We start from the raw sequence: 13,844 nt of genomic DNA, 5'->3' as shown, positions 1-13,844 counted from the left end.
GGAGATGTACATGCAGAACAGAAGCAGAGAAATGATGTGACTGCTGCTTAGTGATTTAGTTTCCTTTTTGGGATGGGATCTAGATAAAATCTTTGAGACACTTTTTATAGGTGTTCTTTTTTTTAGTCCCTGAGATTTTTCTCATTCATGCATCGCTGATATCAAAACGATTCTATCATTTTCTGTAGAAAATATAGTTTTTCACTGGGTCAGGGGGTGTATATGTGTGTGTTTTAAATTGGATCACAGTTTAAATCTCCTAAATTTAATCTTGACAGGCAACGTCTTATCTGTTTTTGGTGTGTTTGCTACAATGTTGATTTTAGTCATGAAATATCTGATAGGCCCTACTAGAGAGTATTTCTTGCTTTTTCAGAGGGATGTGCTCTACATCCAGTTACTATGATCCTTGGCACAATAAGGGAATGCTCTAGTGCTGTTTATGCTGTATCATTCTGACCTTCCTTAGATATGCCTCCAGATGTCACACACTAGTCTCTTATTACCCGTATGCCTTATGTGGTAATGAGACTGAATTTTAATATATGGCAAAGGAGGGTAGAAACCACTTTTTAATGCCTTGTATAAATCTGATTACAATATTTTAAAAAAATACTGCACTCTACAGTACCTGCCCCAGCGTTTACAATAGGGTTACTGCACTGAAGCGTCTAGAACTCCTTTTCGTAGAATAATACATTATATCATTTGAATATGGGAAATTTTAAACAAAAAGGAACACCGGCTGGTTCTGGGTAATTGAGGGGAATAGCTTTGGGGACTTTCAGTGTCTGTAGTTAACCAAAGGGTAGTCCTTCCTTGAGTGCAGACTTCCAACACTCCTGGCAATTTTCTGCTGTTGGATAGGTGAGCTGCCAGAACATGGTTGAGTGGCAGGGCTTTCTATTGCATGTGTGTGGATGTTTATCCTCTCCCCCTGTTTGCCATAGTGGGGTGGGGGATATGAAAAACTGACTGCTTCTGACAGTTCGTTAATCCTGCCCTATGTTTTTCTTTTCAGGTTGTTTCTACGTTGCTAATAAACGTAATCCCTGAAAATCAAATCCCACTGAATTTGTCCGGGAAAGCTAAGATTGGTGGAAAAGCCTGGGTGAAAGGGCCCCAAAACAGAATTCCTGGATCTAACCTTGATTCAATGTGTGAATCCCAGGTATGTTTGTGGAAATAACTGGCCACAGAGGCAAGGACTGACTTGTTTAAAAAAAAAAAAAAAATCCTGAAGGGGATAAAATGTATTGTAAAGTTTTTTATAATTGCTAGAATGGGGTGGTCTGAGCTTGGGACTGGGAGCTAGGATCACTGGAGTTCTGTTCCTGGCTCTGACATAAACTCCATCTTTCTTTTTTTAGAGTATCTTCTCTGCCTTCTCCCATTTTGCAGGTGGGGGCAACTCGTATGCACCTGCTTAACTTGTTTTGTAAAGTGCTTTCAGGATGCAATGTATTATAGAAGTGCAAAATCTATTTGTAATTCTACTATTTTAATTTACTTGTTCTTGTTTATAGTTCACCAGAAGATATTGATCCATAAGCATTTTGTATGTTATATGTTTTTATTCCTCATAGTTTATTCAATCTGCTAGTCACTAAGAATAATCTGTGGTCAGAGTTGGATCTTGTCCACACAAAGATCAAAATGGCTGCTCTTTCCTAACTGTTTAAATCTGTCATCTCATCCTATCAACCAGGTTATCATTAGAGAGGGGGAGTTACTTTGCGGGGTCTTGGACAAAGCTCACTATGGCAGCTCTGCCTATGGCCTAGTTCACTGTTGCCATGAAGTCTATGGTGGTGAAACCGGCGGCAAGGTGCTTACATGTCTAGCTCGCCTCTTTACTGCCTATTTGCAGCTGTACAGGGGATTTACAATGGGTGAGTATGGGAAATGTAAATTAGCCCTTGGACTACTGCAGTACCTCCTGAGGTACAAAACTGCAGTTGTGCGTAAGAAATGGAAACAGTTCTGTGCATGACATTTCACAACACATTGCTGAATCTGATAGTTCACCTAACATGGCTTTCTTTCTATTCAGCATGCATTTCAGTTCCTTCCAATCACTACAGTGAAATGATGCAATCTCAAGTATATCCATCACTGAGTTATCTCCTGTCCTTCATGTTTTACATGTACATGGTCATAATGTCTTTTAATGAATCTTTGTTCAGATCAAAATTACATTATAAAGTTTTACGTTTCTTTTTCACATAAGTAAAAAAAATCACAACAAGCAGCATAGTAACCAAAGCTTAGCCACATGTTCAGGTTAAAGGATTCAGAGGTGTTATTAATTAGGTCTTGCATTTACTTTGTGCTGTTAATCTCCCTGTAGATATGACTCTTATTTTGCATCAACTTTGCAAAATCACAATGTGAATTACTCAGCCAGGCATAAAATCTACCCCCTGTGTGCGCTCGCTCGCTCTCTCTCTCTCTCTCCCTCTCTCCCATTAAAACATGTCCCTCACCAGGGCAAATGGCTGAGTAGACTTTTACAGGACTTTCATTGGTATAAAATATGCATACTTGTGTAACTTTATAATGGTCTAAATCGGGGTGGGCAAACTTTTTGGCCCGAGGGCCATATTGGGGAAGAGAAATTGTATGGCGGGCCATGAATGCTCACAAAATTGGGGTGGGAGTGCAGGCTCTGGGGTGGGGCTGGGGATGAGGAGTTTGGATTGTAGGAGGGTGGTCTGGGCTGGGACTGAGGGGTTCGGGGAGCGGGATCAGGGCTTGGGATGAGGTGCAGGAAGGGATGCAGTTTCCGACTGGGGGTGCGGGCTTTGCAGTGGGGCTGGGGATGAGAGGCTTGGGAATGCCGGAGTGATGCGGCGCCGACCCAGCGCCCCAGCTGGAGCGGGGCTGAGCCGATGGTCCAGTCCCCAACCCAGCGCCTGTGCCAGAGCAGAGCCGAGCTGCATGGTGCGGCTTTCGGGCCAGCTTACAATGTAGTTTGCCCACCCCTGGTCTAAATACTCTGTAGGCTGTAGCTACATATGATCAATTATATTTACTTTCAGTAGAGGGCAGGAGTGTGCACCGCTCTGACTCCAACCTCCCTTTTATTACAGGCAAGTCTAGGTAACACCACCTATTATTAAGGTTGGCCAAAGCTTCCCATGAGAAGATCCTGTTTTCAGTCATTTATATTTTTGCTAAACTTTAACTGTTTGGGCTGAAATTTCCCATGTTGAGTCACTGCCTCAGGCTGAATTTTTTTGGAAAGTGACAACCAAAGCATTTCAGCTGTTTCCAAGAATGAGGTTAGGGGAAAATAGTTTTGCTCATGTTAAAATAAACAACACCCTGGGGACCTCTTCTTTTGAAAAATTCTAGCCTCCCCTGCTTTGGAGCAAGGACTTGAAATTAGGCAGGAGTGACCTTTGTATCAGCAGGGTGCCTTTTGCCATCCCTGTGAAAATCCTCCAGTTTGGCCAAATTATAAGCCTTTGGAAAAAAATCATAGTTTGCACATGCTCAATAGCTGTGAAGTTCTAGTAAGTCTCTAAATTTCCCAAAGATTCTGTCCGTACTGGGCATGCTTCAGCTCGGGACTGGGCAGGACTTTGCCTGCAGTTGCAGCTCTGGGCTGCTTCAGGCTATAGCTGTGCACCAGAACTAAGAGTGGTCAGCCTTTCTCTCCTATGCTCTTACTGACTTCCTGCTGGACCCAGGCAGCATGGAGGAGGAAGCTGCCTGATTCAAGAGCCGGGCCTAGGGAGAGAAAAGGGGAGTAGACTGGGACTGGAGGATGCTTGTTGTGGGAGGGAAACTGGGGGTTATTGTGGCAGTAGAGACTGGGACCAGCTGGGCAAGGAGACTGTGGGGAGAACTTGGAATGGGTGAGAAGAATATTGAGAGTCCTGAAGGGTGAGTCTAGGACTTTTTGGGAAAGGGAATTAGGGACTAGGATGAGATGCCTGAGGAGTGGGACTGGGACTGACTAGTAGGTAAGAAGAATGGGCCTGGAACAAGGAGCTAGCCATGGGGGAGAGACCAAATTAGAGCAGGAACAGGTTGGCAGGGATGGGGCAGAAGGTGTCAAGCTTGGGGAAAATGGGCAATGAGTCTGTCTATGACCACGAGAGCAGAGGTTCTCAACATTTTTTCTTTTGGAGCTCTTCCCCTCCCCTCTCCACCCTCCCAGCATGCTATTAAAATCTCCATGGTCCGGGGCAGGGGAAGGTTTTCTGCCCCATGGGGCTGGGGGGCTCCAGCCTTCTGCCTCATGGGGCTCAGGGCTCTGAGCAGCCCCTGCTTGGTGGAGCCCCTGAGTGCCGCCCCCCACCCCCAGTGGGACATGGAGCCTCAGTTGAGAACCGCTGTGCTAGACTACAATGCCTTTCAGAGCCTAGAATGGAAACCAGAATTCCTGAGTCTCCTCCTTCCTCTGCTGTTAGCAAGTGTCTGTAAAACCCAGTGGCAAAATGTCTCATCCCCCTTGACAGCTGGCCCACATAATGGATAACTTACTGTTGCAATCACTTACTCCATTAGATCTCTGTGGTGGATCTTACGTTTTCAAACCTGCTGATGGCTGTTGTAGGTGTGAATATGAGGGCACATGATGGAATTTGTTTTTTCAGATTCCTTATCAGATCCTCGGAAATTACACTAAGATTCCTTGTGCAACCTTAATTTGGCCACCTTGTGCATATGTATTATGACAGTCTTTTATTACATAATCAACTGCCTTTTTTCCCACTAGATCCTTGGCTAATACAGTGCACAGGCTGGACCTGCCCTTAGCCTGAATCAGGGTTGTATTGCAAAGGAGACTGTCTCTAGAATCCTTGTTGCAGAAGTTAGGATGTGTGCAGGGGGATTTCAGGAAGGGAAAGGGTGGTCTCGTGGCCAAGCAGTTTTATGCTTTCCGGGAGAACTGTACTCTAACCCTGCCTCTGCCACAGAGTTCCTGTGTGATGCTGGGGGAGTCACTTAGGTCAGATTTTTCACAGGTAGTCACTAATTTTGTTCTCCTGGATTTCTGGGTTCCTGACTTGAGACCCTTGGTCTCATTTGCAGAAATGCAGATCACAACTGCAACTGAAGTGCTATATAATGCTAAGTACCCTAAAAAAGCAGGTCCTCTTTGTCTCAAATTAGGCACAGAAAATGTATGGGTACTTCTGACCTTAATTTCTCTGTGCCTCTGTATCTGTAAAATGGGGATAATAATACCCCCTCATCTCTCAGAGTGTTGTGTAAATAAATTCACTATTGTTCGTGAAGTGCTGAGATATTCTAGTATTGAGTGCCCTAGAAAAGCCCATGAGGAAATGAATAATTCTCTCTTCAGAGCAGGGTTTGAATAGTGTGCAGTATACGAACTATGGGGGGCATGCATTGAACAAGGAGACAACAAAATATTGAATAGATGTTCTCTCTGAGTAAACATCATCCATCTTGTTCACTGAGTGAGGCAGGGGTCCTGTGAAAAGAACAGCATGTGATCGTGTAGTTTAAAGATGCTAATAATGCATGTGCACAAGGGGACTGAATTAAGGTTGCATAGGCAACCTTCATTCTGGCATGTCCAAACTTTTTTTTTAGTGCTTGACTTTGCAATCTTACTGTTCTTTTAACATAGCTTTTGTGTGAGTGATTTTTGTTTATATAATATTATATATAAAATGTGTTCCTGAGACCATCCTGCCCACCCAAAAAAAGTCCCCAATATTTTTTCTTGTTGTAGCTATTAAAATGCAATGAGTCTGATCCAAGCAGCTATGATGCTTGGTGTTTGTGATAAGTTCCTCTTTACCTCCACTCTGACACTCAAACGTGCCAGCAGCAGTCCAGTACATAAATCCCTGGTGAGTTAGGATTCAGATTCAGACCACGGTACAATGTATCTTTTTCTATTTCACTGCTGCAGGAGTTGAAGATATTTTGGTCAAACCGCAAGCAGACCACAGAAGACACCGAATCATTGAAGTGTCCACCCATTGTGGTACCAGGGTAAATACATCTTGCAGCAGGGTTTTAGTCCTTGTAACTTTTTCATTTCAGGCCCTTGTTCTGTGTAGTTGCATCTGTTTTGGCACCTAAGAGGCTTTTTTTTACTTTCAGGCTGTTAGAGCTGCATTTAACTTGCCAGAAACTGCATCGTGTGAAGAGGTTCAAGGGAAATGGCAGGATGCCCATCTCCACAAAGACCAGAGGGATTTTAATATGGTTGATCTGAAATTCAAGGAGGAAGTAAACAATTACAGCAATGAGGTTAACAAGGTTGGTATTGAGAAGCATCCATATATACTATGTTTGGAGATTTTTCTTATTATGTTAATTTAATGCTGATGAAAGGCACCTGACAGTCCTGCAGACTGAAGTCATCCCTCTGTCCACAATATGGGCCTTTCCACGCTGCCCTGCTAGTGTTCCTCAATCATGTTTTTTTAGAGGGAGATGACCTCTGTAGAATAAGAAGCTGGCTTACCCTTTAAGGCCCTTTTAATTTTTGGCTTGTCATCAGAGTCTAGCAACAAGGTTGCCAGCTGCAGTGGTACTTCTAGATGAGAGTTTCCATAAAATCTTACCAACAATTTTGTTTTCTGTAACTATCAATAATATCTGTTTGTCTTGGATTTCACGTTTTTTCTTACTGCCAACAGAAATTATTGTGATTTAATTAGAAATGTGAACTTTAACTCTTTGGTATCTTTCTTTCGAAACTTTTTTTTTAGGCATGCATGCCCCTTGGTCTCCACAGGAGCTTCCCAGAGAACAACTTGCAGTTAATGGTGCAGTCAGGAGCCAAAGGATCCACTGTAAATACAATGCAGGTATTAAAGTAATTACTTTTATAAGACTCACTGGTTTGTTTCCATGGTTCTACAAATATAGCTTATCAGGGGGCTATTTCAGGAATGGCTTGTGTATTCTGTAACAAAGTAGGGTATTTATTCTTAGCTTTGGGAGCTGGGAGGGCACAATTTTGACTTGAGTAACTTTTAGGGAAATATATTATAAATGAGTCAGAGACCTCATTGGCACATAGGACAGTGAGGGACAAGTATTTTCAGTTTGACCACGTTTTAGTTTTGCATCAGTTCTTAGAAAAGCAAGATTTGTAGCAAAAACAATAACTCCTTAGTAGGTGATGACATAATGAAGAATACCAAAACAAACCCCAGTTCTAACTTGTAATTGTTTTGTTGTATTTCACAATGGAACTTTGTACCATCAAGGTAAAGCTTGTCTATGTAGGAGACAGAGCTTTCTCAGGGGAATGAACTTCCACAGGAACTAAGGGCCATAATAACTTTCCACTCCAACCATTCTCCCTCTGGGAGGAGGATGGTTAAGAGAATGAACCACAGTGACAAATGACAGTCATGTTGCTTAATGCACTACTGAAAGGCGCTCAGATACTATTATGAGAACAGTATAAGAACCTATATCGAATAGAATAGAATTTCTACATGTATTTAAAGATAGACACCGAGCAGAAGAGAGGAATGCCTACTTTGCTGTAGTCTTCACTAAAAATATTAATTTTGTGACCACATGCTCAACACAATTAATATTAACAACTAGGGGGATGGTACACAAGCCAAAAGAGTGATAAGTTAGATGTATTCAAGCCTGATGAAATTCATCCTAGGGTACTTAAGGAACCAGCTGAAGCAAATTTGGAACTGTTTGCAATTATCTTCAAGATCTCATGGAGGATGAGTGAGGTCCCATAGGACTGGAGAAGGGCAAATGTAGTACCTATCTTTAAAAAGGGGAACAAAGAGTACCCCGGGAATTATAGACCAGTCTGCCTACCTTTGATACCTGGAAAGATACTAGAACAAATTTATTAAACAATCAGTTTATAAGCACCTGGATAATAGAATTAGAAGGAACAAATGATGCCAAATCAACCTAATTTCCTTCTTGAACAGGTGTACTGGCCTAGTAGACGGGGAAACAGTAGACATGATATATCTTGATTTTAGTAGGGCTTTTGACACAGTCCCACCTTACATTCCCATAAGTAAATGTGGGAAATGAGGTCTAGATACTGGTTGAAAAACTACTCAGAGTAGTTAGTGGTTTGCTGTCACACCGAAAGGGTGTATCTAGTGGGGTCCTGTTGGGTCATTCCTGGGTCCAGTACTATTCAATATTTTCATTAAATGACTTGGATAATGGAATGGAGAGTAAGTTTATAAAATTTGCAGATTGACATCAACAGTTTTGGATGACAGGATTATAATTCAAAATGACCTTGACAAATTGGAGAATTTGGTCTGAAATTCAATAAAGATAAATGCAAAATACTCGATTTAGGAAGGAAAACTCAAATGCACACTGTGAAATGGGGAATAACTGGCTAAGTGGTGTATTGCTGAAAAGGATCTAAAGATTACAATGGATCACAAATTGAATACGAGTCAGCAACGTGATGCAGTTGTGAAAAAGGCTAATACTCCTGTTTATACACCCCAGAGTGTCATGTAAGACACAAGAGGTATTTGTCTTGCTGTGCTTGGCACTGGTGAGGCCTTGGCTGGAGTACCTTGTCCAATTCTGGGCAGCACACTTTAGGAAAATGTGGACAAATTGGAGTGTGTCCAGAAGAGAGCAACAAAAATGGTAGGTCAGGGTTTCTAAACCTTCTATGAGGAAAGTTTAGGAAAAAATAGGTCTTGGGGGAAAAATAGTGAGGGAGGATTTGATAAGTCTTCAGATATGTGAAAGGCTGTTATATACAGGGCTTTGGAGCTGTGCTCCGGCTCTGCTCCAGCTCCAGGCAAAAACCTGCAGCTCCACTGCTCCGGAGTTGCTCTGCTCCAAAGCCCTGATGAAGAAGACTGATCAGTTGTTCTCCGTGTCTCCTAAAAGTAGGACAAGAAGTAATGGGCTTAATCTGGGAGATTTAGGTTAGATGGTAAGATAAACTTTCTAACCGTAAGGCTATTTAAGCTCTGGAATCAGCTTCCAAGGGAGGTTGTAGAATCCCTGTCACTAGAGGTCTTTAAGAACAATTTGGACAAACGCTTTCTCAGGGATGATCTAGGTTTACTTGGTCCTGCCTCAGCACAGGGTCCTGGACTTGATGACTTCTCAAGGTCCTTTCTAGCCCTACATTTAGATGATTCTGTGATTCTATGAATTGTTCAGAATGATCTTAGGGGACATAAGTAGTAATGTGATGAAACTGAGCAAAGGAAATCTTTATAAGGAAAAGGCTGGACAAGATGACCTAACTGGACTTCTCTATCTCTTAACAGTGCTTATTTCCTTTATATATAAATACATTTTTTTCAGGAGGGAAAAGGTGTTACACTTATGTGAACCAAGAGAGTAAAATAGAAAAATAAGCTTTTTACCATTAGAGGTTTTGCATGTCATTCTGTTTCTGTTCTGCATGCATCTTTCCAATGTAGATTTCGTGCTTGCTGGGTCAGATTGAGTTGGAAGGTCGAAGGCCCCCTCTGATGGCATCTGGTAAATCGTTGCCTTGTTTCCAGCCTTATGATTTTTCCCCTAGATCAGGGGGATTTGTGACTGGCAGATTTCTCACAGGCATCAAACCTGCTGTAAGTATTCTGCTCAGGCTCCTGTTTCTATTTCCCTCTTTCATGCCTTACTTGTACCATAACTTATTTACATTCAGATACTAAAGTAGAGCATGTCCTTGTAAATATCTAGACAAGTAGGCCTTATCCAACCCTATTTTTAAGTGCTGCTCTTGAGAACAGTAGTTCATACTCTACCTTAACATGCTCCCTGGCAACATGAAGCTGTTTTATATTTTCTCATGAAGACTGTGCTTGTATCTTAGGAATTCTTCTTTCACTGCATGGCTGGCAGGGAAGGTCTGGTGGATACAGCTGTCAAAACCAGCCGATCTGGATACCTTCAAAGGTAGGAGTTGCTCCTTGGAAACTTTTGACATCTTAAAAGTATTTTTTCATGAAATATTTTAACTTAGGCAATAGATGTGCATCATCTAGTCCAATTGTACCAGAAACTGGATGATGGGTTCCTAAAGCATGATTTCACCATGTAGGCTTTTGGGCTAAGAAAAAGAAACATTCCCTTTCTGAGGGCTTAGATCCAATGGGTCTTTTTCATCTCTACCTTCTCTGACTTGTATTGATACTGGCTTCTTACCTGTACCAGGAAAAGCAAGTCCTGGGAATGAAAATAAACAGATTAGCATGCAGTGTCAGTTTTCTTGGCCAAATAGTTTTAGTAGTCCATACTCGGACAAAACTCCTAAGGCCTTCAGAATAGGCCCCCCATTTCCAGTGCAGTGAATTTTCAGCAGTAAGTGACATGATGCAAAATACCCTCTTACATGTTCAGTGGCCTGTCTCGAATGTGTTGGTCTCAGTCCCACTCCTGTTGAATGCGTGTCCATATCTCTCAACTCACCACTAGCAGAGAGGCCAAAGGTCAAAAGGGGCATAAAGTGAACTACCCTCTTGTTCACTGAGGTGGTCCCTTCAATTCATGTTCAAGGAAAATGGGAGGGACGGGGGGTGCCATAACTGCGCTGTGGTTACACAAGATTTCAGTCTCCAGGATTCCTGATCATCCCTAAAACTTCCTTGAAAAATACTCACTAGAGTAATAGTCCAGTTTAAAAATCTGTCATAACCTAGTTGTTCCATAGCCTCTGACAACACTTGTTTTCTTGCAGGTGTATCATAAAGCACTTGGAAGGGCTGGTAGTTCAGTATGACCTGAGTGTGAGGGACAGCGATGGCAGCATTGTGCAGTTCCTGTATGGTGAAGATGGGCTAGATATCCCCCGGACCCAGTTCCTGCAACCCAGGCAGTTTCCTTTCATTGCAGATAACTATGAGGTAGAACACACTGATCTTAAACTCACATGGTGAGGGGAAAGGCGTGCACACACTTAGCATCTTGTAGATCTGTTTTGAATACAATGGCATAATTGCTTTCATGGCATTGTCTGAGTGTGCCTCTCTTATTTAATATAGTATTTTATTTCCCCAACTCTTTCAGACTATAAAAGTGTCTTATCAGAATAAGGAATAACTGAGTTGAGCTTGATTCTCAGTGGAGCCTCAGGCATGCTCATACCTGTACTCTCCCCTCTACTCGAACCTTGGCAATTGATATGAATCCAACCTAGATTATGCAGCATCACCATGGCCAATATTTTCCGTTCAATACTGTCACATCAGCTTAATTATTATGGAGTGGTAATAGTCACAGGAAGCAAAAATAGTTTTAAAAGTCAGCTTTGTTGGAAAATAATAGAACACGTTATGAGAACTGAATATTTTGAGGATCACTATATGTCCATTTCAACTCTGCCTTTGTATTTTCAGTTATAATAAATGTAGGGTGAAAAACTATCATAAGGAGAACTAGAAGACACATGCTTTGGGTCTCTTTTTCTAGGTGATACAGAAGTCTAAACACATAGATGAAGTTTTATCCAAGATAGATCCTCGGCAAGCAAATCAACACTTCAGAGCTATCAAAAAGTGGCAAACCAAGCATCAAGTTTCTTTGCCAAGAGAAGGCGCTTTTCTGCTGTATTCTCAGAAAAAAATGGCGAGAGTGAGGGAACAGACCCTAGGAGGAGAGATCATAAATGGCAGAGACCCTGCAACTCTACAGGTAATGCAAAGAGCAAATGAACTGATTTAAAAGCTTGAGTACAAGATTCTGGAGTGGGGGGCGGAAAACGGCTCCAGCGCCACTTTACTTGTATATTGTGTCTTTTTATCCCAAAGTGCTATCTGAGCTACTAAAATGGACACATCTTTTGAGATGGAATGTGCCAGCCTGGTAAATGCTTAATGGTGGGCAGAGGCTAAGAACTCTGGGGCAGGCCCTCAGATCTTGAACATCCACAATGAGTAGGTCTCCTCTGACAGACTGATGCACAGCAAACTAGATGAAAGTCCATTTAATTGGGAAGGATGAAAGGCTGAGTCAGCTCTGCCTGGTATTTCAAGCAGTATAACTGTTCCGAATCTTTTATACTTCAGAGCACTAACCTGTCTTCTGTAGCTTTTAATTAATAAAGCAAATGTGCAGGCAAATGGTGTAAACAGGTGCAACTCCACTGACTTCAGTGGGGTTTCTTTTCCTATAACAAGTCTGAATTTTCCCCATTAATTATATGTGGTTTCTTTTTTGCACAGAAGCTCAATTGTACTTTGTTCTCCTAAAGCTTCATAAATTCTAAAGCCAGAAGGGACCACTGTGATCATGTGGCCTGACCTGCTGTATAACACAGGCCAGAGAATTTCCCCAAAATAATTCCTGTTTGAACTAGAACACATGTCCTAGAAAAGCATCAAATCTAATTTAAAAATTACCAATGATCAAGAATCCACCTCAGCACTTGGTAAATTGTTTCAACGGTTAATTATCCTCACTGTAAAAATTGAAGCTTCTAATGCCGGTAACTCAGCTGAAATGATTATAAATTCTTTCATTGATCTGATTTGCACATTTTGTGATGTAATTACATTTCCACTAATTTTCAGGGCAATGCAGCTACATGGAATGTGAAACTTCTTTTTACCATGGGCCCCATTCATCCCTGAGCTGAGCCCTGGAAGAGAAGGGAATTACATGAGAAATGAATTTGACCCATTGTATATATCAGATACTTTTGTTTGGGGTGTTGGCTTGTGTTTTATTCAATGCAAAAGATGAAAGGTTGATCTCTCCCCCCCCCCCTTTAAACTGAAGAACAGAAATATGGCCTGAGACAATATAATCTCATCTTTTTGTCCTGTCAGCACTGATAAGGTTCAAGCTAAATGGAAAATCTCCATTTAATACCTATTGGGCTAGAGCCTTGGCTGGTGTAAACAGGGATAGCTCCACTGATTTGCTAGGTTTACATCAGCTGATGATCTGAGGAAAGTGGTGTTTGTATTTCAGGCAGTGTCACCCTTTTCTCTGAGGTGGAATTGGAACAGTGCCCCATATAATAGGAGTTCTTTTTCTGCTAAAAGTGCCATTTTTCAGATGACACTTGCAACTGACAGAGATCATTCAAGAGTGTATGTCACTATTGATTAAAGTAGGTGTGTTAACTTCAGTGCCCTAGATATTTCATTCCATTCTGTCTGCGGAACATCTTCAATTATAATTGGAAAAGGTATTCTTCACTTTATCCTAAACAGGTGCATAGTGTTATTGCATACTGTTAAACTATATTGGGGCAATTGACTCTCAGAAGTGGCTGCATTTCAGTGGTGGATGAAATGACCATTGTGTATTGCAGGTATATCTACTTTAAGTTGGTTACGTGTTTTGGGATCAAAGATGCGATCATGAATATAAACATCTCATGTGACATCTGATATTATCTCACTATCACACTGGTGATCTTTTTCCCTTCTCTGTGGCTTGATGTAATGCTGCATGGGTAAACTGTGGCTCATTTCGCAATCCGCTGTTTTCAGTTACTGAAGATGTGGTATGAACTGGATGAGAAGAGCCGGAGAAAATATCTAAAGAGGACCTCTAAGTGTCCAGACCCCAGCCTGGCCGTCTGGCGTCCAGATATTTATTTTGCATCTGTTTCAGAAGCATTTGAAAGTGAAGTAGAGAATTACATCAATGAATGGAATGCTCAGAACAATAGCAACTATGTAAAATCAGAGCTTTCTTGTGATAGGTAATAACCTTAATATATTTACAATGCCTCTTTCCTCTCTCCCTTCTCGCTCCCCCCTCCTCCCCCCCCCCCCCCCCCCGCACAAGGAACACTGATTTGGATCCAGGATGGTAGTGATAAAGTCTTTACCATCTGGTGGTTCTGTCTTGACCTTTGTGAAATGGGTTAGTGGGTCTCAGTCTGGTTCCTAGGAGACAAATGTGTC

General features: G+C 41.9%; 1 protein-coding gene across 1 annotated transcript in view; it reads left to right on the top strand.

The window, feature by feature from the left end:
* POLR1A (RNA polymerase I subunit A) overlaps positions 1-13,844 on the top strand; it is a 58,725-nt gene that overhangs the window by 25,845 nt on the left and 19,036 nt on the right. The window contains exons 15-24 of the mRNA XM_074951872.1: positions 1,022-1,171; positions 1,709-1,892; positions 5,900-5,982; positions 6,094-6,252; positions 6,708-6,806; positions 9,402-9,554; positions 9,800-9,882; positions 10,664-10,829; positions 11,395-11,616; positions 13,425-13,639. Of these exons, the coding sequence (XP_074807973.1) occupies positions 1,022-1,171; positions 1,709-1,892; positions 5,900-5,982; positions 6,094-6,252; positions 6,708-6,806; positions 9,402-9,554; positions 9,800-9,882; positions 10,664-10,829; positions 11,395-11,616; positions 13,425-13,639 (1,514 nt within the window). The remainder of the gene's footprint in view (positions 1-1,021; positions 1,172-1,708; positions 1,893-5,899; positions 5,983-6,093; positions 6,253-6,707; positions 6,807-9,401; positions 9,555-9,799; positions 9,883-10,663; positions 10,830-11,394; positions 11,617-13,424; positions 13,640-13,844) is intronic.

This window comes from Natator depressus, chromosome 4, assembly GCF_965152275.1.
Source record: "Natator depressus isolate rNatDep1 chromosome 4, rNatDep2.hap1, whole genome shotgun sequence".
NCBI classification, from domain to species: domain Eukaryota; kingdom Metazoa; phylum Chordata; order Testudines; family Cheloniidae; genus Natator; species Natator depressus.
This window is presented reverse-complemented; position numbering and strand designations above follow the sequence as displayed.